Source organism: Cupressus sempervirens, chromosome 7, assembly GCF_028749045.1.
Source record: "Cupressus sempervirens isolate cs-2001-9-10 chromosome 7, ASM2874904v1, whole genome shotgun sequence".
In the NCBI taxonomy this organism is placed as follows: Eukaryota; Viridiplantae; Streptophyta; class Pinopsida; order Cupressales; family Cupressaceae; genus Cupressus; species Cupressus sempervirens.
In genome coordinates, this window is record NC_143124.1 from 622181495 (window position 1) to 622207715 (window position 26221).

Sequence of the window (26221 nt, forward strand, 5' to 3'; positions counted from 1 at the left end):
CAGGGTTTTCATTCCGGGGACTAAAAGAGTTATTGTCAGACGGGATGTCAAGTTCTTGGAGGACAAGGCATTCAAGAGATCCAGAGATTTGCCAGCAGATGATCAGAGTGAGCAGCCAACAGAAGCTCCAAGACCAAGTCAAGGGCATCAAAGCTCAAGTACAGTTACCAGTACGAGTGTAGACTCAATTAGTGAAGATTCACAGAGTATGAAGCAACAGGTGCAACAGGAAATGCATTTGGAAGATTTAGAGGTTGACATTTCATCCTCTACAGTTGGCAGCAGGAACCATGTGATTCCAGATACACAAAGGGATACTCAAGAGTTTGTGGGAGCTCCTAGGAAGAGTACTAGACAGCAAAGACAACCAGCCAAGTTCAATGACTATGTGGCATTAGTTAGTCAGTTGGTAGATAGTGGGCCTTCTAGCTATCAGGAAGTTGCAGAACATCAGGTATGGCGAGATGCTATGGTTGAGGAATATTCTTCAATAATACAGAATGATGTGTGGGAGGTAGTACCTAGACCAACAGATAGGGCTGTAGTTGGATCACGCTGGATCTATAAGATAAAGCATGGTGCAGATGGTAGCATCGAGAAATACAAGGCTAGGTTCGTGGCAAAGGGGTTCTCTCAGAAGGAGGGAATAGACTATGAGGAGACATTTGCTCCAGTTGCCAGGTATACTTCTATACGAGCTGTAATCTCACTTGCAGCACAGATGGGATGGCAGATCCATCAAATGGATGTCAAGACAGCATTCCTCAATGGTGAGTTGAAGGAGGAGGTATACATAGAACAACCAGAAGGCTTTGTAGCACACAGCAAAGAGACCCACGTGTGCAGATTGAAGAAAGTTGTTCGACTACAATACATACCTACAGATGAGCAGGTAGTAGACATTCTGACGAAGGCTTTGGGAAAGGCCAAATTTATCTTCTTCAGAGATAAGATGGGTGTCATGCAGAACAGCTTCCTCGCTAAGAGGGAGTGTTAATTATTGTTAGTTGGACAGCTGTTATTTCTGACCCGGAAATAGCAGCACTATTTATGGGTAGCTTGGACAGCTGTTCGTCCTTATCTATGAATAGCGGTTGTATTTATGGGTGGTTTGGATAGCTGTTTGTCCACTTGCCAAAAATTAGTAAATGGTTATTATTTACTAATTTTAGAGATTCCCTTTTGGACACCTTGCAACCAATTCTATTATTGGCTGTTGAGTTGTCTTAATCTTAGCCGTTGGTTTGATTTAATCTCGGTCGTTGGTTTACCAACAGGTGTAGTATAGAAAGGGGTCATTGGGTCATTTGGATTTGAAGAAGGCAGGAAGCTTTTGGAGAAGCAGTTTGCAGTGTTAGCAAACAGTTTTGCAGTGTTAGCAAGGGCACAAGAGAGAAGCTTTTGTGAAGCAGTTTGCAGTGTTAGCAAACAGTCTTGCAGTGTTAGCAAGGGCGCAGTGTTAGCGCAGGGATAGCAGTGAGAAATATCAGCGGGAGAAATTAGGAGGTTGTCGGAGTTCTGCCAGTGTGAGGCAAGGAATTTTGTATCTCTTGATTTGCTGAAGTTTAATATAATTTCTCATCTGTAGAACTGGTTTTCCCTTAGGGGTTTTTCCAGGGACAATTTGTCCGAAAATATTGTGTTGATTCTGTTGCGCATTTCTTTCCGTATTTTAAGTGAAGTTGCAGTTGTGTTATTTTTCGATATTAGCTGGGAATTTATTTTCAGCAGTTTAATAATCATTTGTGATAGGAGATTAATAATCAGTGACTGCAATAGTTTGATTTTTCACATGGTGCACAACGGAGACTTCAAATTAGAAGAAGTTATGCACAGAAACTTAAAAGAAAATAATCTACAGCAAGGAAATTAAATGAAATAGAGGAATTATCTCTTAGAAAGCTAATGTTTGACAAGAAGGCTAATCTTAGACAATGGTTGGTTATTGTTCCTGCATTAGACTCTCAAGGCAAAAAAGGCTTATTCATGGGCTTTTCACATCAGCTCTCTGTTTGTACTTAATGGTACTCTTCGTCGAGTTTACTTTTTATTTGTTCATGCAAATCTTGGATTTCACTAGCAAAATCTTCCCCATCAACACTTCTCATCTCCATTGGACCCAAATTCCTTAACTCATACACTCCTCTATGATGTATCCTATACATGATTTGAAAAGGGCTCATACCTGTAGTTCTGTTAGGAGACTCATTATATGTAAACTCAGCTTGTACGAGCACTAAGTCCCATTGTTTTGGATGTATACTCACTAAGTTTACAAGTTATTTCCAAGGCTTCTATTGACCACTTTTGTTTGACCATCAATTTGGGGATGGTAAGCTGAGCTAAAACTCAAAGTAGCGCCCAATTTCTTCCATAGAGTCCTCCAAAAGTGTCCCACAAATTTAGTATCTCAATTAGAAACGATACTCCTAAGAAGTTCATGTAGTCTATCTCTCTCCTTGATTTTTTTTTGCAATATTAGTAGCATCACTTGTTTTTGTACATGGAATGAAATGAGCCATTTTAGAAAACCTATCAACTACTACAAATATTGAATCATGTCCTTCATGCGTTCTTGGTAGACCAAGTACAAAGTCCATACTGATTGAATCCCATGGCCTATTTGGGATTGGTAGTGGTTGACACAAACCCATATTTTGGTTGCTTCCTTTGGCATAATGGCATACTTTACATCTCTCCACAAAACCTCTTAACATCATTTCCCATACTTGGCCAATAATAATACAAATTTAATTGAGCTAGTGTCTTGTTTTGTCCAAAATGCGTTGCTAAGCTTCCATTGTGTTTCTCCTTCAATAGATTCTCTCTCATGGAACTTCTTGGAATGCAAAGTTGGTTGCCTCTGAGTAGTAGACCCTCCTCTATCATGTATTCCATCAAAGGACTTCTATCACTATTCAGGGGATTTAAACAAGCTTCATATGCTTCTTTGAAGTCCCTATCTTCTTTGTACATATCTTTCAAGTCATCAAATCACAATATACTTACTTGAGATTCTTATAAGATCAAACTTCTCCTACTCAATGAATTCACCACTTTATTACATATACCACTCGTGTTTTATGACAAAAGTAAACTTTTCAAAAATGCAACGCATTTGACATGTCTTTGGTTCAACTTATGTTGACTATTGATAAATTGCAAAGCATGATTGTTTGTAAACAAAACAAATTCCTTAGGCATGAGATAATGCCTCCATTTCTTTAATGCTTATACTATGGAATAGAACTCTTAATCATCTATTGAATATCTTTTCTTTACATCATTAAGCCATTCACTAAAGTAAGCAATAGGCTTTTCATCTTGACTAAGGACAACACCTATAGCAGTCCCACTGACATCACATTCAACTTGAAAATATTTAGTAAAATCGGGTAAAGACAAGATAGGTTCCTCTACAATTTTCCTTTTAAGCATATGAAAGCTCTTATCAGCCGCTTCTATACAATAAAATGTCATTTTATCTCCCTTAATGTTATCCACTATTGGAGTACGAATTCCAGTAAAATTTCTTATGAATTTTCTATAGAAACTAGCCAACCCATGAAAACTTCTTACCTTGTAGATGTTCTTAGGAGTAGGTCATTCAATGATTACCTTTATCTTGTCCTTGTCCATCTTTAGTCCTTGTGAGATGACAAGTCCTAGGTAAACAAATTTTGTCTTCAAGAAAAATACTTTTTGAGACTAATTAGTAGCTTTTCCTCATGCATTTTATTTAATATCATCCTTAAACGCTTCAAATGTCATCCAAGTAAACTATGACTACAAAATTACCCATGAAATATTTAAGCACCCCATTCATAAGGCACATGAAAGTGCTTGGAGTGTTAGATAAGCCAAATGACAAACTAGCCATTCGTAGAGACCATGGTTTGTCTTGAAGGTCGTCTTCCACTCATCACCTTCCCTTATTCTAATATGATGGTAGCCACTTTTCAAGTCTATTTTAGAGAAATATGTAGCCCCACTTAAACAATCCAATAAATCATCAATCCTTGTCAAAGGAAACCTATACCTAATGGTTATTTTTTTGATTGCTCTAGAATGTGTGCACATTCTCCAATTCCCATCCTCCTTAGGGCTCTAAATGGTTGGAATAGCACAAGGGCTTAAACATTCTCTTATCAATCCTTTCTCCAATAGTTCTTGCACCTATTTCTTTATTTCTTCATTCTCCCTTGGTGTCATCCTATAAGAAGTTTGATTTGGAAGAGTTGCTCTTTGAATCAAGTCTATATGATGGCTAATGCTCCTTAATTGAGGGGAATCATTAAAGCAATTGCAAAAAGTTGAGTACCAAAACCACGAAAGTCCTTGAGGAAAAAACATTGTTGCTAGAAACAGGTACCCATTTCTTAAAATTCGAATTTCACATTCCATGGGTTGCATTGTGTTTTGGCTTGGGATAGTATTGGTAGGATCAAGTCTGTGCTTGTTCCAGAAAATAGGAACATGAAATTTTTTCTTTGCCATAATTTTTTGGAGGACTACCCAAATGATTTTTTTGACTAAACAAAATCCCATTATAGTACTCTTTGTCTAGTTTCTAAAAATGTAAATTTTATAGTAATATAACTTATTTAAATAGTTTTACAATATTTATCAAGTCAAATTGGTAGCTAAACTTCAAATAGTATGGTTAACTAAAATTTTAATAACTTTTTTGATTTTATGTTTATTAAAAAATGAATCATATGTCACCAATCTACATAGAACACACTTTAATATTTGAAGAAAAAATTGAGGCTTTTTTTTTTGAAGATGAAGTTTTCATCAAATAATGGTTACACTAAAAGGTTTTCAAAATCCACTTTATGGTCAAATAATTTTTTATGAAAAAAAAATTCAATAAAAAAACAAGATAAAATATTCTCATCAATATTTGGTGTGTTAGGTACCTTTTCCCAAAAGGAATTTCAAATTTTCATTTTTTTGTTCTAGTCGTACACGTGTGGTATGATCCAAAAAAAAGAAATTTGAAAAAGTGGTTTTTGACATTTATACCATGTGGGTATTCCATAAAATTACATATTTGAAAACTAGACTCCGAGCACTACATTTTCTATTAGTGAAGTTTTCTAAGATTCAATTTTGATATGCCTCAAATTTGGACATTAAGTAACAAGAAATTTGAAAAATAGGAAAAACACTTCCACTTTTTAGCCAAAAGTGGGTTTCAACTTCTTGCACCCACCCAATAGGAAGATCATCCACTACTGTGTATTTATACTCTTCCAACATATCTTGAATTTCTTCAAGAAAATCAATTATCTTTGTACTAGTAACTTCACTTTTAAGCTTTCCTATCAAAACAAAGTTTACCTTTTCCTTCTTAATTTGGTGTAGAAATTGCTTACCACCCATTAGCATCACTCTAGAACTTGGTTTAGTAGAAATATTTTCCTCCTTTAAGGGTGTAAGAATGTGTTTCTTCCCATCTTTCTCAAAAGTGTAGGGATTGTCTCACCCATCATGCATAGTCTTTCTGTCATATTGCCAAGGTCTTCCAAGAAAAATGTGGCATAGATCCATGGGCATAACATCACACACTATTTGATATTTATAGATTCTTATTTGTAAATACCACTTTACACTACTCATTAACCAAAAATTTATGCCCTTTTTGCAACCATGATACTTAGGATGAGTTACCTTTTTCAAGCCTAGTTTATCCACCATCTATGTTGAAACTAGATTGTATGTACTCTCGCTATCTATGATAACCTTACAACATTTTCCTCCACTTTTTCATATTGTTCTGAACAATTTTTTTTCCTTTGAGGTGGTTCTATCACCTCCTTGCTCGGTTTCAATAACACCCTTTTCACCAAGAGCGATTCACCCACTTTAGGTTCATCATTAAAAGTGGTCGATTCTTGTACATATTCCTCCTCTTCACCTTAGACATTGTGTGCACTCCTTTGACTCATGGTAGGATTTTTTGGACACTCATAAGATCCATGTCCATATTTGTTACATATAAAACATTTTCCAAAAAATCCACTACCTCTACCTCTTGAATAAGGCATTCCTCTCAAAGAATAATTAGATTGATATGGTTGTTCTTGATGATGTGAGCTACTTGTTAGCTTCTTCATTTTGTGCTTTCCATTGTCCTCGGCCTCCTTGTGATCTCCTTCTTCTCAAACTTTGACTCTTACCTCTTGAGCTTTGTGTCTATTTCCTGGATAACTTCTCTTCTACTTTAAGAGCATATTGGTATGCTTCCTCTACTGCTCTAGGAAAAGAGAGGTTAATTTCATCTCGAATATTATACTTCAACCCATTGAGATATCTAGCCACTTTTTCTGCATCATCTTCAATATGACCAGCTCTATTATTCAAACTATAAAATTCTTCTGTGTAACTTTGAATTGACATGTCATTTTGTCTAAGATTTTGTAATTTCTTAAAAAGATTAAGCTGGTAATCTTTGGGCAAGAATTTACCATTTAGTTTTTCTATCATTCTATCCCAACTATTGATCTTGGCCTTTTCTTGTTGCATCCTTTCATCTTGTACTCCATCCTACTAGAGGGATACATGACGCTTCAATCAGGTTACCATAAATTTCACTTTCTTGTCATTAGAAACATTTTCATATTCAAAATAGTTGTTCATTGCACTAATCCAATCGATCAGCTCCTCAGCATCTAGGTTGCCTTCATACATAGGCACTTCCATCCTCGTCTTGGAACCAACTCTCATAATTTCTCTAACAATTCTTGTTTCAACTCCTTCCTCTTCTTCTTCTTCTCTTTGAGGTTGTGCCTCTTCATCACTGACATCCCCTATGTTAGCTCCTCTTCTTTGTGCAAGTTCCATAGATTCCAATTGTTCCTCCATGTGTCTCATCCCTTCTAGAATTTCTACATTGGCAACTTACCTTCTTGGACCTCTTCCATTTCCTCATCCTCAAACTCTGGGTGCCATCTCTTGGCAAAGAAAGTCTTCTCCTGAACAAAATCTGGAAAATGGTATGTATTTTTGCCAGGTTTGAACACTAATTTTTTCTTTTCTTTTTACAAACTTAAGTGAGATTTATTTTGAACAACTCCAAATTTCTCCTCACCGTAGATTCAATTTCCTCCACCACAACAACAATTTCCTCTATAATAGACAAATATGTAACAATTTCCTCTTAACAGTGCTCTCCCCAACGAAAAAAAAAACATGGATTTTTTTCTCAGACCTCCAACTTGTTTTGATTAAGTAAAAATGGGTTTTGAAGGCCCATAAACCTTTTACATAGTATCAGATAGAATAAGCTAAGAAAGCCCATGAAGAATTGTGCATCAGCACCCAAAAACAAAACAAAATAAGACATGAAGCCTTAATACAACAAACAAGGAAAAAAAAACAAAAAGCCAACAACTTGTTATTCATAACAATAGGCAGTAGATTTTCTCCCTTGGTCTATTCTCTGCAACTTCGCACAATCTCACACAACAAGAGTCATTGTATTTCAATGTTGGAAGTAACACAATAGAACTCAATGCTTTCATGGGGAGACTTTGACTTCTAACCTTCACCATTCAGACATTCTTTTATGGGTGATCCTCCCCTGTGATCTACAGGCTCTAATACCACATTTGGTGCACGACAGAGACTTCAAATTAGAAGAAGTTATGCATAGAGACTCAAGTTAAAAGAAAATAATCTACATCTAGGAAAATGAATGAAATAGCTTGAAACTTCACTAAATAATTTATTTTCCTCCCACACATGCTCAACCTATCTTTTCCGCTTGCAGACTTACTATATATATAACCTCCCAATCCATTAAATCTAGAATAGATTTCTATTATTACTTGGTGACTAATTATCTAAAAATTCTCATCACTTCCTAATTAGGATAAATATTAAAAACAGTTCAAAGGAATTATGTCTTAGAAAGATAATTTTTGATGAGAAGGCTAATATTGGACAATGGTTGGTTATTGCTCCTCCATTAGATGCTCACATTCCTATACAGTGTTACTAGTTGTGAGATACTGTATCTTAAAATTTATATCTCCTCAGCTTCATCAAAATTTGAAGTGGATGGTATAGCCAACTAGTGACCATTGCATCATAATTTCAGTATAAATAAATATAGATTTGGTGTTTATAGTTGAGACCTATCTTTCACTGATGAAAGTTAATTTTAGTGATAGTAAGGATGAGAGAATGAAAGGATGTTATATTGTTAAAAGAGAATTGGTAGGGGTGGCTCAAAACAAATTGCATTCAGATTGACTTGGGCTTCAACCATAGACAAGTCAGAAGGGCCAACACTACATAAAGCTACTATTGATATAGGTATGATTGAAATAAGTGGTCTCACATTTGTGGCAATATCGTGTGTTAGTTTTTTGCAAGGGATATAATTATGCCTCCCTTCACATATAATAGTATGAAAAAATGAAGAAAGGAAAAAAAGTTTATACAAGAAAATAAGAAGATAAGAGATTAATCCTTGAAAATTATTATGTAATAAATATTGTCAATACACTTTTGTTGTTTGTATTTCTCTGAATAATTAACAATACCATGATAATTTTCTTTTGATCCAAATGTTTGGCGGTAATTCAATTAGTTTGGTAATTCAAACACCTTGTTTGTTGAAGTTACTTATTTGAAAGGTAAACATTTGTATATTTTAAGATTATTTAAGTTAAGGTATATTTCATATAATAATATATTTATTACTTGTACAAAAATAAAAATTAGAATGATATTATATATTTTTTGTTTCAAATATAAAATGGACGAGATTAAAAATGACTATTCTAATCTAATAAATATAAAGTTGAAATTTATCTATGGAACATCATTTCCTTATAATTTTATTTTATTTTGTTATTGTATGCTATTACTAAATGTTATTCATTTCAATTCTTATTTTCTCACGAGTTATAGTATTACATAATTTTGAAATACTAATCTTTTTTCATTTTTAAATTGTAGCAAAGAATTCAAACTATGGACATCCAATAAAATAAATTAGAAACGGTTGTTGGAAGTCCAAACAATTCTGTAAAATTGAATGGTTTTTTGGAAATTGATATTGGCAAATGTGCAAAATTAGTTACATAGAGTACTCCAAAAATATTGTTAAAAATATTGAACACATGACCTTAACGATTGATGATCCTCAAGAACTGGAAACACCAAAAATGGAAGATGTTGCAAAAGTAGTTTGTGAGACATCTCTTAAAGTAGTAATGTTTCCTTCAATAATGAAAGTATATCATTGTGCAAATAAAGGTTGTAATACTAACCTCATCATTGAAGAATATGTCATGACATCATTATTGAGAAGTGTTAACCATATACTCAATTCTTGTTTGAGCTTTGATAATTCTTAGTTATTAAAAATAGTTATAGTGGAACATGTCTTTCATCTTTGATTTATGTAAGTTTGACAAATAAAAATATATTTATGCTATTTGTAAAATATTTTTTTCTACTTTTTAATTGTAATATAAATGGATTTATTTATTGTGTGGTATTAAAAAGTTTCTTTAAATGGATGTGGAAAATATGTCAAAAAATAATTACAATGTACATGTCACAAATGTATGAAACACTAAATTTATCTATAACCCGAATCTTGATTCTAAGCATGGTATAAATCCTAATCTTAACAAGTTTATTACAATGGTCATGTCACAAATATATAAAACACTAGACATATATGTAACTCAAATCCTAATTCTAAGCATAGCTATTGTACAAATCCTAAGTCCAATCATTTTGTTATACATGGCTTTCTAAATTGTGTAGCATTATTATTTTTTTAAATAGATGTGGAAAATATAAGTGAAAATAATTACAATGTACATGCTACAAATATATGAAACACTAAATGTGTCTCTAATCAAAGTCCTAATTCTAAGCATTATCTTAAACATAGTATAAATAATAGGCTTGGCCATTACTTGAACTCTAAAATTAAATAGAGGGGTGTATTCTTTGATAGAGGTCTCGTCCTTGGAATGAGGAAATATTTTCTCATTAAATATTACATCTCTTCTTCTGATTATTTTCTTATGAGTTAAGCTATGAAGTCTGAAGCCAAACTAATCTTCTCCATACCCAATAAAAATGCAAGGTTGTGATTTGGGATCCATTTTACTTCTCTTCTCCTTAGGCACATGAAAAAAGGCTTGAAAATTCAAGACTTGAAGATGAGAGTATGAAATTCTTCTTCCCTACCATTCCTCTTCTAGGATTCCAAAATCCAATCGTGATGAAGGACTCTGATTAATTAGATACACAGTTGTAGTACAAGCTATGGTCCACAATTCTTTGCCTAGGCCAACATTTGAAAGCATACACCGTCCTTTCTCAAGAATGGTTCTATTGAGCCTTTCTATTGCCCCATTTTCTTGAGGGGTGTAGGGAGACTTTCACCCTTCAAATACTATTATCTACACAATAGGTATCAAACTCCAATAACCAAAACTTACCTTCATTATTCGAGTGCACTAGTTCTAATGGTCTAGTGTTCAATTCATGCCCATCATTCAAGAAGTTGACCCAATTTTTCTTGCCATAGAGACAATGTTCACAAAATTCCAAATTTTTTGAATGGAGATCCGATAGTTGATTCCTTTTGAGCATTACCTCAAGTCCATTCTTACTCATGTGGCCTAGCCTTTGATACCAAAGTGCCACATCATTGTCCACCACAGTCATGGTAGAACCTACTTTAGTAGGTCTTTCAAAGAGATATAAACTACCAACTTGATTACCCTTTGCAATAATCATGGAAACTTTAGTGAATTTCCAAGAATTTGGATGAAAAAAGGGATGATATCCTTCTACAAAAAGATGACCAATAGAAATCAAGTTTTGCCTCAACTTGGGAACATGAAAAACATCCTTTAGTGACCATTGACCTCCTTCCAACTGCAACATAATGCCATATTTACCAACTATCTCACAAGACTTATTGTCTCCAAGAAATACTTGTCCCAATTTCCCTTCATGATAATTTGTGAAGCAATCTGTACAAGAGACAACATGAAAAGAGGCACTAGAACCTATCACCCAAGAATTTGATTTTGTGTCACTTGTTGAAAGCATTAAAATAATTTCATTCTTTTCAAGTTGTATTAGCTTCACTATTTCTCACCTTCTCTTGTACCTTCTTGTAAGTTCAACAATTTTGCTTTGAGTAGCCAAACTTACCATAAAACTAACATTCTCCATTTCTACCTCTTGACCTTAATGTATTTGCAGATTTAGATCTCCTTTGATTGTGATTGTTATCTCTATGATGGATTTTTCCCCTTGTCTCAGTGATGACCATGGTGAGAGCATCACTGGAAGAAGTCTCTTAATTTCTTCTTCTCATAGCTTCACTCAAAAGAGTGAAAGCTACATCATCAAAAATCAATTTGATTTTGGCTGAAATTAAAATGCTAATCATTGTTACAACTCCATCCCAGCTGCTAGGTAGTGAACATAATAAGAGAACAACTTTTTTCTCATCATCTTGCATCATTCCCACCAAATTTTCTTGGTTGATAGGAGTGTTGAGCTCATTGAGGTGATTGGAAATAATCCATCCTTCCTTCATCTTTATTTTATATAACTTCTTCATGATGAAGACTTTGTTGGCAGCCAATGTCATTGCATACATGCCTGTAAACTTATCACACACTTCCTTTGTGGTCTTCTCATGTATGACATTAAAGAGAACATCATTTGCCAGTGTAAGAAAAATTGACGTTTTTCCTTCTTCTCTAAGGTTTCTCAATCTTCATCTGACATAGATGCTAGTTTCCTTGTCTTTCCTTGCAGCGCAAGAGAAATATCTTGTTTAATTAACAATGACACCATCTACACCTGCCAAAGGCTCAATTTTTTCCCTACGAATTTCTCTATTTTCACATCATCTATCTTTTTAGAAATTCAACTCCAATTTCCAAACTAGCACAACTTGTGCTCTGATATCAATTGAAGAGGATTTAAATGCAAAAATGAAAACAATAGATATAAAAAAATTAAACGAGAGAAAAAAAGAGATAAACCAAAACAAGATTTATCATGGTTCACCACAACTTGTGGCTATGTCCACACTAAGCAGGGTATTGTGTTTTGATTATATGAAAATTTGATTACAAATTATGCAAGGGAAGCATATCTAAAGACTCTAGTTACATAATATGATGAAGAGTCTCAAAAACTAAGAGACAAAATTGAAAAGAAATAAAATACGACAATTAGCCTTCACACTTTGACATTGTCATGGACAATTCAAATTTATTGATTATAAGAATTTAATTTTCCTAAGTAACTTTGAAGATCAGGGAAAAAATTTAACCTTTCTTCATTCATCTCATGTTTTCTTAAAAGAGAAGAATAACATCAAACCATAAGACTAAAACAATGACTTCCTGTGGACGTTGAGAGTATAATTTTCCTATTGCTTTAGTCCTTGCATTTCGAGCAAATTTTTTTGTTACACCTTTTGGACTTCCTTAAGTGTATAATTGTATACTATATCAGTGATCTTTTTCTTTTTTTGCAAAGGTGCATTTCATTTGTACTTGTCATTTACAGGATGCATCTTTCTTACACCTATCTATTTGTTTGCAATACTAATACTAGAGAGATATAGCTGTCCTAAATCCTTAAACTCTCATCCAACTTAATGGTGACATTATAAAGTCATAACATTGCAATTAGTTTGAAGGCAACTCTAGCATTGTTATTTTGGCCAAAAGGGAGACTTCAGCACCATCACATATGTAACTCTTGTTTACCTGATTTTGCATTGTCTGAATTTTGATTGTTCTCTATTAGAGGGGGAGTTCACAACACATTGAATCATATAATCTTCTGATCTACCAAAAGCTTTGGCTTTGCTTGGATTCAGAGTAGCCCAATTTATGTTTGTCCCAGCTTTATTGCCATCGTGATGCCCTTTTTCATCTTTTTAGGTTTATTTCTTGGGGAACATTCTTTCCCCAAAACCCCAATAGAGGCTATTCTAATTGTTGTTATATGAAGGCCAACAATCATACTATTTTTTCCCTCTAATTATGTGTCTCTTGGTTTTACGAAACTTCAATTTTAATGTAATTGGAGCCTTTCTATATGTTGCTCCTACATTGTTTGTATTCAAACTTTTATATTATTAATACAATACTTTGCTCAGTCTAGATGTAGCCACATTTGTGGTGAACCAAGATAAATCTCATGTTGTATTTTTCCTGTCTATTCATTTGCATCTGTTGTTTACTTTTCTCTTTCAAATCCTTTCAATTGGTATTAGAGCACATGTTGTGCAGATTGGAAATTGGTGTTGAATTTTTGGAAAGATGAAGGATGCAAAAGTAGAAAAATCCATAGGGAAGAAATTCAGCCTGTGGAAAGTGTAGTTGCATTCTTTGCTAGTTAAGCAAGACCTATCAATTACATTGGTGAATGAAGATTGGGAAAAGATTAATGAGAAGGCAAAGACATCAATTTTTCTTTTGCTATCTCAAAAAATCTTCTTCAATGTATCGAAAAAAAAGACAACAAAGGAAGTTTTGGATAAACTTCAAAGCATGTATCAAACGACATCGATTGCAAATAAAACATTTATTATGAAGAAGCTCTACAAGGTGAAAATGAAGGCAGGGATTGTGATGTCAAATCATATAAATGATTTCAAAACTTTATTATGTCAAGAAACCTCAATTGGTATGACTCAAGATGATGAATCTAAAGCTATCATCTTGTTCTATTATTTACGTGATAGTTAGTTTACACTCGAAAAGGTGCACTTCTCTAAACCATTCTATCCAAGGTATTCCATAGATTGGAAAGCTTGAATGGAATCTTAGATCTCCCTAGTCATGGAGTGCAAGGGGCATACAAATGAGCATACAAGAGCTCTCAACTGAGCCTTAGAAATGTAGCCCTTGCTAGTAAACCACAAGATGAGAGATTCTTTAGACAAGAGCAAGAGTGCTAGTGTCAAAGAACTCTTAAGCATGCAATGCAAGGATGAAACTATGCTAAGATGAGATGCACAATGCAAGCTAGGCTAAAAAATAATGAGAATGTTACCAATCTAACTAATTACTATGTGATTTAAGCTATTGCAAAATGAAATTTAAACTACATGCAAGCATGATTCTAAACTAGTATGCAATGGATGATAGAATGAGACAAGAAATGAGAAGTTCTCCAAAAGCTCCAAGGAAGCCTGTTAGAAAACCTGTAGCATAACAATACTCAAATGATGATGGATGATTTGAGGGGGAAAGCTCTCTCCCTTTTAAAGTTGTACGGACAGTTGAGATCAAGATGAAGATGATGGATGGTCAATGATTGAATTCAAAAATTAGAGGGATCCATGTGTACACACAATGCAACCAATAGAATATGAGTTGACTTATCATATAAGACAAAGTCTCACAAGCCTTTTCTTTTAATTGTAAAATAGAAAAAGGACTTTATGTGTGCACTTTAAGTGGGTTAGAAGAATGGGGTCTTTTATTTAATTAAAAGGGGACATGTTCTTTTAATCAAATAATGAACTTAGGATAGCATAGTCAAACTCTAGATTATAATCAAATTAACTAATTATTAGCAATTTGGTCTTGGGTAAATAATTTAATTAAATTAGCAAAAATGTTGAGAAGGGGGTTAATAGTCTAGATGACCATTTTTAGGTGATTACATTTGCCCCTCTTTGACTAATGCATGATCAATCTAGGAACACATTATGTCAAAGAAAACATAAGCTAAGTAGGCAGTGATAGATATAGATATCTGATTCCGAAGAATGAAATGCCGAAAGAGATAGAAAATCCTAAATGTCCAGCCTGATAGCGGTAGTACTGAACACTAGAAAAAAGATGATGTCAGAATTCAAGAAGAATGCTAACACCTACCAGATAGATCCAGAGCAAATGAAAAGATCAAACATATGCTCCTAGGAAATAGATAGTTGTAGCAAGCAGTGATAAAGTATTTTTGCCCCCTCGGGATTGAAATCAAAATGAGGTAAGGGGATGCAAAAACCAGCTAGATATGAAAAAATTGGAATATAGCAATGTCCACGATGACTGATAGATGTTTAGAACCCAAGAATGATAGAAATGCCCCAATTTGATTAGAGTTGACCCTGAAGGATATAGCATAAAAATTAGGTCAAAACAAGTGGAAAGATGATTTTAGATATGAAAAGGTAAATTTAAGTAGATAAGTAGCATGGAAATGATGAAGATATGAAGAAATGAAGATGCCCCAGCAATGATTCGGAGATTAGACCTCAGAAGGTCAGCTAACTACCCAGAAGAATGTAAAATTTTAAAATACAATATTGACCATCAAGATAAACTCAGATTTTGATTTTGATCCCAAAAATGGATCCAAGACCTCCACATTAGCCAGGGGTACAATTTTCGTGCAATTTGGAGGAGTTTGAAAATTAAGTCAAAATGAGGTCAGAGGCTATAAAAGGGGCCCAAGTGTCATTTTCAAAATCATTTTGTCTTTTGTGATTTGTTGAGAGCTTGTGAGTGGTTCAAAGGCTACCATGGCTTTCATGAACATTTCGCTTCACCAACACCATTTCGAGCGCAACCAGTTGCACAACCAGCTAGAGCAGTATGGGGCGCTAGTGAGTGACCTCTTTTTTTTTTTTTTTTTCAAGCTTTTTGGTGTTTTTCACATGTTTGGGGGGTTTTTTCATAGAATATCACACGATACTTAAAAAGTATCGCACGTTTACTTTGGAAAATATCACGCAATAGATTTTTGCCCAAAATATATTGCATGCATGTTGTATAATATATCGTATGGGACATACTCATATGCCATATGCACCAGTGCAAAATATCGCATGAAAAAATTGTGTCGCACAAATTTAGAAAAAGTATCGCGCGATAATTTTCCAGTATATTGTATCACTTGTAGTAGGAAAAAGTATCGTACAGATGTTTTTTAGCATGTTTTTGTGAATTTTTTGCGTTATGATCACATTTGTGATACATTACTGACATGTACATGTTGTGTGTTGATAGGAGGTATTTTCGGTGTTACTTATCAGAGCCCCCAAAGTGGTGAAGTTTCATGTTGTGGAGTATTTGACCAATGATGAGCATGCTGCCATATCTGCCATGGGTTTGCGATGGGTCATATGGATGCCCCATATATGGGCGAACCATGGATTGTTGGCTACGTTGGTTGAGCGATGGCATAGTGAGCATAACACCTTTCATCTACCGACTGAAGAGGCCTCAATTACATTAGAGGATATGTATCGTATTCTTTGAGTGCCCTGCCATGGCGAGCCAGTAAGTTGTTCATTTGATTGTTCTTGTCATGCATAAATATTCAATGGGCTCAAGCATGCCTATAACATTATCTGTGTCAGCGTAAGCATAACTGATTTTGGCATCATGATTCTTTTTGGTGGCTTTGGAGGTTCCACCTTTTTCATATTTGGGTAATGGTTGTTTAAAGGCCTTATGGTCAGCAATTTTAACAAGGCCATCTGTGACAAATTTGCCAGCCTCAATGAGATCTTGAATCACATCTTTGAGTTTGAAACATTTTTTTGTGTTGTGACCCTTGCTTCGATGATAATTGCAAGTGTGATCTTCTCTCCACCATGGAGGTCTAATGGGTGGATCATAAGGACATGAGTTGTCTTGCAAGGTAACCAGTTTGTTTGTAATTAAGGTTTTCAAAACCACTTCATAAGGCTAAACCATTGGTGTATAGACACATCATTTTTTTTGTAAATTTAGAGCTCTTATCAAAGGTTTGTGGTTTTGAAACTTCTTGTTGTTTTGTAGCATAGATTGCATTAGAAATGTTAAACGTAGGTTCCTTGGTCTTAGGAGTGTCCATTACCCCGTCATTGACAACATACATGTTTTTATTCCAAGGTGTGCCTTTGTCTTTACCATTTCCATTATTAGTCTTATCCTTGTTTACAACAATGTCCCCCTTTTTGATAGCAACATCCTCAAAGCGATATGCACTTTCAACCATGGTGTTGAAGGATGTGAATATTTGTTTTTTGAGATTGAAGTATAACTCAGGTATAAGCGTGTTGACAAAAATGTCAATTTTTTCACCCTTAGGAACTTGCCGAGGATACCATGAGTATAAGGATCTCCATCGTTGTAGGTATAGTGCAAAAAGTTCCCCTAGTTTTTGCTTAATTTGACATAAATCCAATACAGTCATAGGATGTTGAATGTTGTAGGAATATTGTTGGATAAAGTGTTGTGTAAGCTCGTCAAATGTCTTAAGAGGGGGACTCAGTTTTGTGAACCATTCCATGGCTTGTCCTCTTAGACTTCTAGGAAATAGACACATAAGAAAGGTGTCTTCATGCATAAAGTCCATGCTAATAGCATAGAAATGTCTCACATGATCGTGAGGATCACCATTTCCATCATATTAGTCATACTCTGGAACCTCTATATCCTTAGGAAATGGTAGCATGTACAAACTCCTATCAAATGGAAGAGCACATATTGAATCGATAAAGGAAGTCTTAGGTTGCTCTTTTTAAGTTTATAATTGTGTAAATTGTTTCCTAAGTTCTTGTATCTCTTCCCTTAAGATTACAGCCTCAATGGGCTCCGGATTGTGAATTATACGTTCAACATTGAAGCCTTAGGGTAGTTTCCATCTTCTTGTTGCCATGTATCGAAAGTATTGGTCTCTGTTTTCTTCTAAGGCTCTAAGCATTAGTTTTTGAGCGAAGCCATCTTGTTGGAATTTGATCACATTTTTGCTAGTTATTTCTTCATCGCTATCATGATGGGATTGTCTATGTGATGAAGGGCACATATCTATGGCAACTCTAGGAGTACTTGGAGGCGTGTGGTTGCCATCATTTTTGTCAAAAGGATTTCAAGAACAAGTTCCTTTATTCCCTTCATAATGTGCATGATTGTTAGTTTCAACTCGTTGATTTTCCCTCTCCATAGCATATATAGCTTCCAAGGTTTTATGGGTTTCACGTGCTTGTTCTTCTAAGTGACGTTTGATTTCATTGGGGTGCACCATAGTGACCACAACATTTGTACCCTTGGGTGTCTCAAAGGGTGTACCAAATGGGTTTTCAAAACTATAAAGTGGATTATGCTGAATGTTAGTTGTTTGTGTTTGAGGAAATTTGAGATTTTTATCACAAGGTTTCTTGCAAGGATGTTTAGGTGGTGTTTCCAATTGCTTGAAGAAGAAAGGAGTATGGTCATCGTTACCAACTTGATGTCTAGTTGTGACTAACATGTAAAGATTCATCTTTGTTTAATAGGACAAGAGAAGTATGTCAGATTTGAAGCTTTCAAAACTAGAATTAGTCACTTGTCAAAGTGTCTTTTCAACTTAGGAAAACTTCCTAACATGCGGATGTGCAATTAGGACCAAGGAAGACTGACGTGATGCACCTTAGACCAAAAAAATTTGAACGCAGACATTGTTTTGGCAATAAATAGTCTTAGGTGATACTTTCTCAGCAAGCAAGCGACAATAGGACAACATAAAATGTTGTGCGATATACTTTAGAACAGGAGGGTGACACTTTTCTTATAGATGATAGTTTTCCTTAGATGAGATGATAGAACTTAGTAAATGAGGGCGACAGAATTGACAGTAACAAGGTGATACAATTTTCTCAAAATAGTGTCACGTGATATTTCTCGTGAAGACAGGCAATACAATGCTAGTTTTTGTGTACAAAAGACTAGTTTTGACTCAAAATTTGTGTTTCAGTTTGTCAATCAAATGATTTTTCAAATCAAATAGTGTATGTTTCCAGTTTGTGTCAGTTATTAGCAAGGTTTGCAAACAATAGGTGTTTTAACATGTCTCAAATAGTTTGAACAAGGGTAAAAACAACCTTGCCAACACACATTTGTGAAATTAGAACAGTCTTCCTAACAATGTTACCAAAATATTTGAATTGTAAGAATGTTAACATGGGTCAACACATCTGAAAACAATAACCAAGCAATCTACCTTAAGGTCACGGTTCATTACTTAACAACTTGGCCCATGCTTAATGCTCCTTTGCCTCACACCAAGTGGTTGCCCACAAGAGATATTGATTTTGTCATGGAAGTGTCATAAGCACAAGCAAGGGAGCACATATGGTGAGGGTAAAATCTTGGGGTGATCCTAGTAGTCCACTATGATTGATCCTTGCACTAAGAAGTTGAGAGGCTAAAAAGGGTAGTCACTAACTTAGAGTGTTTAGAAAGGGCTTCCATTCATAATGTTCCTCTTGCTCCCAATTACGGGACACCCCACCTTGCGGTGGGTAACAGACCTCGTGGCCACAAGAGAGCCTTAAGTGTTCTTGCCCAATGATCTCCTCATGGTCGCAATCCCACAAGCAATCACACTAGGCAAAGGCAAACACTACGTCTACCAAGGTTTTGTGTCCTTGGTAGCCTTGAGTTTATAGTGGGTTGGAATAGCTGGGTTCGCTTGTCCCCACTTGGGTCATTCCTCTTGGTTTCCCAAGAGTAGGCCCTCTAAAGGATTCTAAACTACCACAAAATGGATCCACTCTCAAGAGTCAAGATTTCTGATTCACCACAAGGGTGAAGAGCATACTCTCCTATCTCAATTGCTTCCCCCAAACACGCCAAGAAGTTTTAATTACTCCTGGATAAAAGCACAGATCTGTGTCACCATTTATGATACCAAAACCTATTTTGGTCAAATCTCATTTCTCTATCAAAACTCAATTTTTTTCAAAAACTAAAAATACCCTTTTATAGATCTCAGATTCAATATCATCATTATATAAATTTTTGAGTGTTTTGATTAGTTATAATATGTTATAATCTCAAAATATTATAAGTCGATATTTCAACATTTCAGAAGATGCTCCCTCAAAAAAGGAAAAAGAATAGTAAATCATATTTGAAAAAATTAAAAATTATATTTATCTCTAGAGGAGAGAATCCTCTTCACGAATATGTATTTTTTTTCAAGAAGGTATAGATTTGATAGGAAAGTTTTGATGGGAAGAAAAAACTGTTAGATTCTAATAAGGTCAAACTTAAGTACTTATAACAAATAAAATATACCTAAAAAATAATTATTTCTTTTTTGTTCACTAGCTATACATGTCATTTAGAAGATATTTTTAAATTAGAACAAAAAAAGATAATTTGCATATACTTGTTTGACAGGAACTACACCCTATATTTTTTACAGCTAAAAAAGGGTCTTCAAAATAAAATAAAATGAATAAATTCTTACTCAAAAAAATTATAAAAACTATAGGCATAAAATTCATCCAATTCTACACATTTCATCAATTTACATCATCTCATATTTTAAACACAAATACCATTTTTTTTGTCATTAATGTTGAACTGTCACATTCTGATATCCGGTTTCTTTATAAAAGTTGACATAGATTTGTACTTTTACCCTCCATGCTTTTGAAATCCAAAGGCAAGTCAAGATTTTTGATTCACCACAAGGGTGAAGAGCATACTCTCCTATCACCAAGGGACACCAATTGTAAGTGTTAATGTGCCTAGAAATAAGCAATTAGTCTATGTTGCACATGAAACAAAAGAAAATCAAGCAAATGTTTGGTTTTTATGCGTCGGGCAGCCTTGCAAACAACCATTAGTAACCCTTTTGCATTTGAAGCTTTGACATTCGTTCTTTTAAGCAATAACAAGGTTTTCAAGATGGCAACCTGCAAACACAACCTGTTAGCACCACGAGTTGGTTCCAAAAACAAAAACAAGTCTGTAAATGGACCTCTAAAAAGCAGTTAAAGACCTGCAAAAACCAACAATCAGCAAGCAGACACAAAGAACTAACCAAAATACCCTAACCAACAAGAAAATCTCTATCAGGCAATAGTTTTTCACTGGAAGAATATTCCGTGATACTTCACAGTATACAAGGGCAAAAAAACTTTCCTCTATGATATTTATCCTTAAGCCAGACAATAGAAGTTTGTATACATGGGCAACAGAGTCAAGTATTACTGCACAACACCATTTCCAAAAAATGTATCGCACGATAGTTATGTCAACTATCGTACAAAATGGGAAAAATGTCGCCCAAAACTATGAGTACAAAAAAGAAGAAGAAAAATTTAGGATAGTATATGAAAAAACAATGAAAATAGAAAAAGAAAGGACAAAACCCTTAGTTCTGCCCCGTGGTGGGCACAAAAAATGTACACTCCAAAAGGTCACTCCTCTAAACCATTCTATCCAAGGTATTCTATAGATTGGAAAGCTTGAATGGCATCTTAGAGCTCCTTAATCATGGAGTGCAAGGGGCATACAAATGGGCATACAAGAGCTCTTAGCTGAGCCTTAGAAACGTAGCCCTTGCTAGTAAACCACGAGATGAGAGATTCTTTAGAAACGAGCAAGAGTGCTAGTGTCAAAGAACTCTTAAGCATGCAATGCAAGGATGAAACTATGCTAAGATGAGATGCACAATGCAAGCTAGGCTAAAACAAGATGAGAATGTTACCAATCTAACTAATTACTATGTGATTTAAGCTATTGCAAAATGAAAGTTAAACTACATGCAAGCATGATTCTAAACTAGTATGCAATGGATGATAGAATGAGACAAGAAATGAGAAGTTCTCCAAAAGCTCCAAGGAAACCTATTAGAAAACTTGCAACATAACAATACTCAAATGATGATGGATGATTTGAGGGGGAAAGCTCTCTCCCTTTTAAAGTCGTACGGACAGTAGAGATCAAGATGAAGATGGTGGATGATCAACAGTTGAATTAAAAAATGAGAGGAATCCATGTGCATACACAAGTCAACCAATAGAATATGAGTTGACTTGTCATATAAGACAAAAGTCTCATAAGGCTTTTCTTTTAATTGTAAAATAGAAAAAAGACTTTATGTGTGCACTTTGAGTGGGTTAGAAGAATGTGGTCTTTTATTTAATTTAAAGGGGGACTTTTTTTTAATCAAATAATGAACTTAGGATAGTATAGTGAAACTATAGGTTATAATCAAATTAATTGATTATTAGCAATTTGGTCTAGGTAAATGATTTAATTAATTTAGCCAAATTGCTAAGAAGGGGGCTAATAGTCTAGATGACCATTTTTAGGTGATTACAATTAGGATGTCATAGTTACTATTGTTAACATTTCAAATTCTGCAAAGAGCAAACTGGGTTATAGTGAAGTAGTAGCCACTTTACTTAGTGAAGATATGAGAAGAAGTAACAAAGACTCCTCATCTGGTGATGCTCTCGCCATGGTCAGCATTGAGACAAGGGGAATAAGCCATCATAGAGGTAACAATTACAATTGAAGGAAATCTAAATCATCCAATAGATCAAAGTCAAGAGGTAGGAATGGAGAGTGTTGCTTTTGTGGTAATATTGGTCACTCAAAGAAAAATTGTCTAGCTTACAAGAAGGCACAAGAGAAGGTGAGAAATATTGAAGCAAATACAACCTATGAGAAGGATGAAAGTATTTTAGTTCTTTCAACAAGTGACACCAAATCAGATTCTTGGCTGATAGATTTTGGAGCTTCTTTTCATGCCACTTTTTGTAGGGATTTTTTTACAAACTATCATGAAGGACAATTTGGAGAAGCATTTCTTGAAGACAATAAGTCTTGTGAGATAGTTGGTTAAGGTGACATTATGCTACAACAAGAAGGAGAAAACCAATGGTTGGTAAAGGATGTTTGCCATATTCCCAAGTTGAGGCAAAATCTAATTTTTGTCAGTGAGCTTTTTGCACAAGGATATTATCCATTCTTTCATTCAGATTCTTGAAAATTCACTAAAGGCTCTATGATTATTTCCAAGGGCAATAAAGTTGGTATTTTATATCTCTTTCAAAGACTTACCAAAGTAGGTGTTGCTATGACTGTTGTGGGCAGCAATGCAACACTTTGGCATCAAAGGTTAGGCCACATGAGTAAGAAAGGACTTGAGGTTATGCTCAAAAGGTATCAACTACTAGGTCTCCAATCAACAAACTTGGAGTTTTCTAAACATTGTCTCTACGGAAAGCAAAAGATAGTCAGCTTCTTGAAAGATGGGCATGACATGGAGGCAAAACCATTGGAATTTGTGAACTCAAATATCTTTGGTCTTATCAAGGTAAGTTCCTTAGGAGGTGCAAAATATTTTGTTACTTTTCTTAAAGACTGTACAAGGAAAGTTTGGATATATATGATGACCAATAAATCTAAAGTATTTTCTAAATTCAAAGTTTTCAAAGCTCTTGTTGAAAACCAAAGAGATCATAAGATTAAATGCTAAAAAATGGATAATGGGGGAGAATTTTGTTTGCCGGAGTTTTATAATTATTGTGTAGATAATGGTATTCAAAGGGTGAAAGTCGTTCCCTCCACCCCTCAAGAAAATGGGGGGCAGCGGAAAGGCTTAATAGGACCATACTTGAGAAAGCATGGTGCATGCTTTCAAATGCTGACCTAGGCAAAGAATTTTCGGTTGAAACATGTAATACAACAGTATACTTAATTAATTAATTGAACCCCTTCATCCTGGTTGAATTTCAGATTTTCGAAAGAGGAATGGCAAGGAAGAAGAGTTTCATACACACATTTGGGTCTTTGGGTGTGAAGCCTATGTACATGTCCCCAAAGACAAGAGAACTAAGATGGACTTTAAATCACAAAAGGGAGTTTTCATTGGTTATGGAGAGGACCAATTTGGGTTCAAAATTTGGGATCCCATGGAAATGAAGGTTATTCGAAATAAAGACATCATTTTCAATGAGAAAACATTTCTAGCTTTGCATACACAGGAAATATCAGAAATGGAATATGTGCCAATCTTTGCACAAAAGAATATTGAAACTAATTTACGAGTTCCCAATACAACTTCGTCTAGTCCCACTTTTGTTTTGTTTCCAATATCTAATTCTACAACAAACACATAATACAGTGAACAAAATGAGCGATCTGAGGAAGCATGCAGGCAATGTTTTGTGGTAGAACAGGGGAATACAGATATGGATGTCTCTCTTCCCACACAAAATACAGAGACGTATCAAATTATCTCTCCAAATAGAAAGCAAAAGCCCCTTCTAAAATCGTAGGAAGATATGGATAGTAAGCATAAAAATGCCAGTCAAATAGCTTTGAATCACAATGATTCACTTCACGCTGCTAAATGACATTATACTTTCCATCCACATGGGTCACACATTGTCTCAAGACATGACATCCACGATATCTCTCCACCTTTGCATAGCTACCCTGAAGAAGAACTCACATCTATGGATCATATGCATCCCAATCCACCATAGGAATATCATTCATTTGATGATTACGGCATCCAAAGTACACGCGGGTCTAAAGAAATGTGTTCCAACAGTCAAATCCTCCATGATGTTATGCAGGGCAGCATTGGAAAGTTTTGACAGAGACCTGTCATCGTGGATCCCAATCATGATATGGCAGATCCCAAAACATTACAAAAAACAATTGGAGTCTTTGGAAAATACTGATAGCCAAATCAGATTAGGCGGCAAGAGTTACTGTCAACAAGGCATTGGAACATCTTCTGGAGACCACAGTCAGGTCGCTCAAGGTAGAAATTACTCAGGCCATATAATTGGCAGAATAAGGGATTATGTTCTTGATTCCAATCAACAACAACTGGATCGTGGTTTACATATGCAACCTGTGGCACACATAGACCAGTATCCAAACATGATTACCTCCCAAAACAATTTGGGCACGTCCTTCCTAACTCATGGGTGTAATAAAATAGTAGGGTAAGGACATATGAATTATAGTCATATCAGTCAAGAAGGAATTTAAAATTCGAATGGAAGAACTTCAATCTCTAGTTATCCATTTGAATTAGTTCAAGATCAAACAAAGAGTGCAACACCCCAACTAAGGAGATCTACTAGAGAAAGATAAATGCCAGCTAAATACTCTGATTATGAGTTATTGTTCGTTGAAGAGGCAGAGCCATCAATTCTAATTTCAGAATTCTCAGAACCAACAACTTTTAAAGTTCCTCTCAAGGACTCAAATAGTGATAAATGGCAAGCCGCAATTGGATTCTTTAATCAAGAATCAAATTTGGGATTTGGTTACTCTTCCACCAAATCGAAGACCACTCAAGAACAAGTGGGTCAAGATAGCAACTAACGAATAGTTTTGGGCTTGGGAGTTACATGGGATCTTGAATTGGAGCAACTTGATGTCAACACCGCATTCCTACATGGTGATGATGGCCTAGTTGATCTTAATTGGCCTGCCTTCTAACCATACCTTCATATTATGAATACAAACGACTCAACATAACCTTTATCCATTCTGCTTTGAAGACCTTCAAAAAACCTAGGGCGCGGGTAAGCCCTTACTCGACAATAATCTTATGTTCATCCTTTAATACTCCATTATCACAAAGCTTCTCATAAGCTGCTTTCAGCTCAAAATCTCCGACTTCTCCAATTTTGAACATGTAACAAGTTTGTACATCTTGAATTGCTAGAACATTTGGTGGAATTGACAACAGAGCACCGATTTCATCTTTTGTTGCTTCAAAATCTAAATGATTCTTGAAATTAGGTGGCGGACACTGATCATTCCTCATAGTTTGTGCATTGCTCTCCTTCAGTATTTTGCTTACAACTGCAGATGATGTCATTTCGAACTAGGGTTTCGAAACAAACTTTTCTCTGACAACCTCAGAAAACACCTAGCTCAAAAATAAAGTTCACTTACTAAATTCTGTCAAATTGCCAATGGCTCATAGTGATTCGCTCGCTTTATCGCTAAATTCGCCTTGATTGCCTCTAAATCGCTTGTGCACTTGAATTCACTTGGTAAAGTGAAAATGAATGCCCAAATTTGATATATGCCTTCAATTTTGACAATTAGGTTTGCAATAAATGCATTTGTACACTGGTAGGTGCACAACAATTGTCTTAGTGTTTCGTGCCTCTTTTCAAATACTCAGCCACTACCACCATGCTCAGTTAATACCAATTCGCTTGGCCAATACATCACCTTAGTCATTGTAAGTTCTCGATCTATTTTGCAATGCTCGATCAATACATATTGAATCACTGATGCTCGGTACTCAATAGTAAAACATATTTCAGTGTCTAATACTAGTCTCAGATTTGTCCCAATGCATCTTGATTCATGCTGATATGGACTTTTAATCATTTTCTTGTTAGGAATTGCTGATATTACATTAAGTATACAATCTCTTA

General features: G+C 35.1%; 1 protein-coding gene across 1 annotated transcript in view; it reads right to left on the reverse strand.

Annotated features, from left to right (window-relative positions):
* LOC149548240 (TMV resistance protein N-like) overlaps positions 1–25650 on the reverse strand; it is a 33525-nt gene extending 7875 nt beyond the window's left edge. The window contains exon 1 of the mRNA XM_089794239.1: positions 25364–25650. Within this exon, the coding sequence (XP_089650365.1) occupies positions 25364–25650 (287 nt within the window). The remainder of the gene's footprint in view (positions 1–25363) is intronic.
* Between the last annotated feature and the right edge of the window lie 571 nt (positions 25651–26221).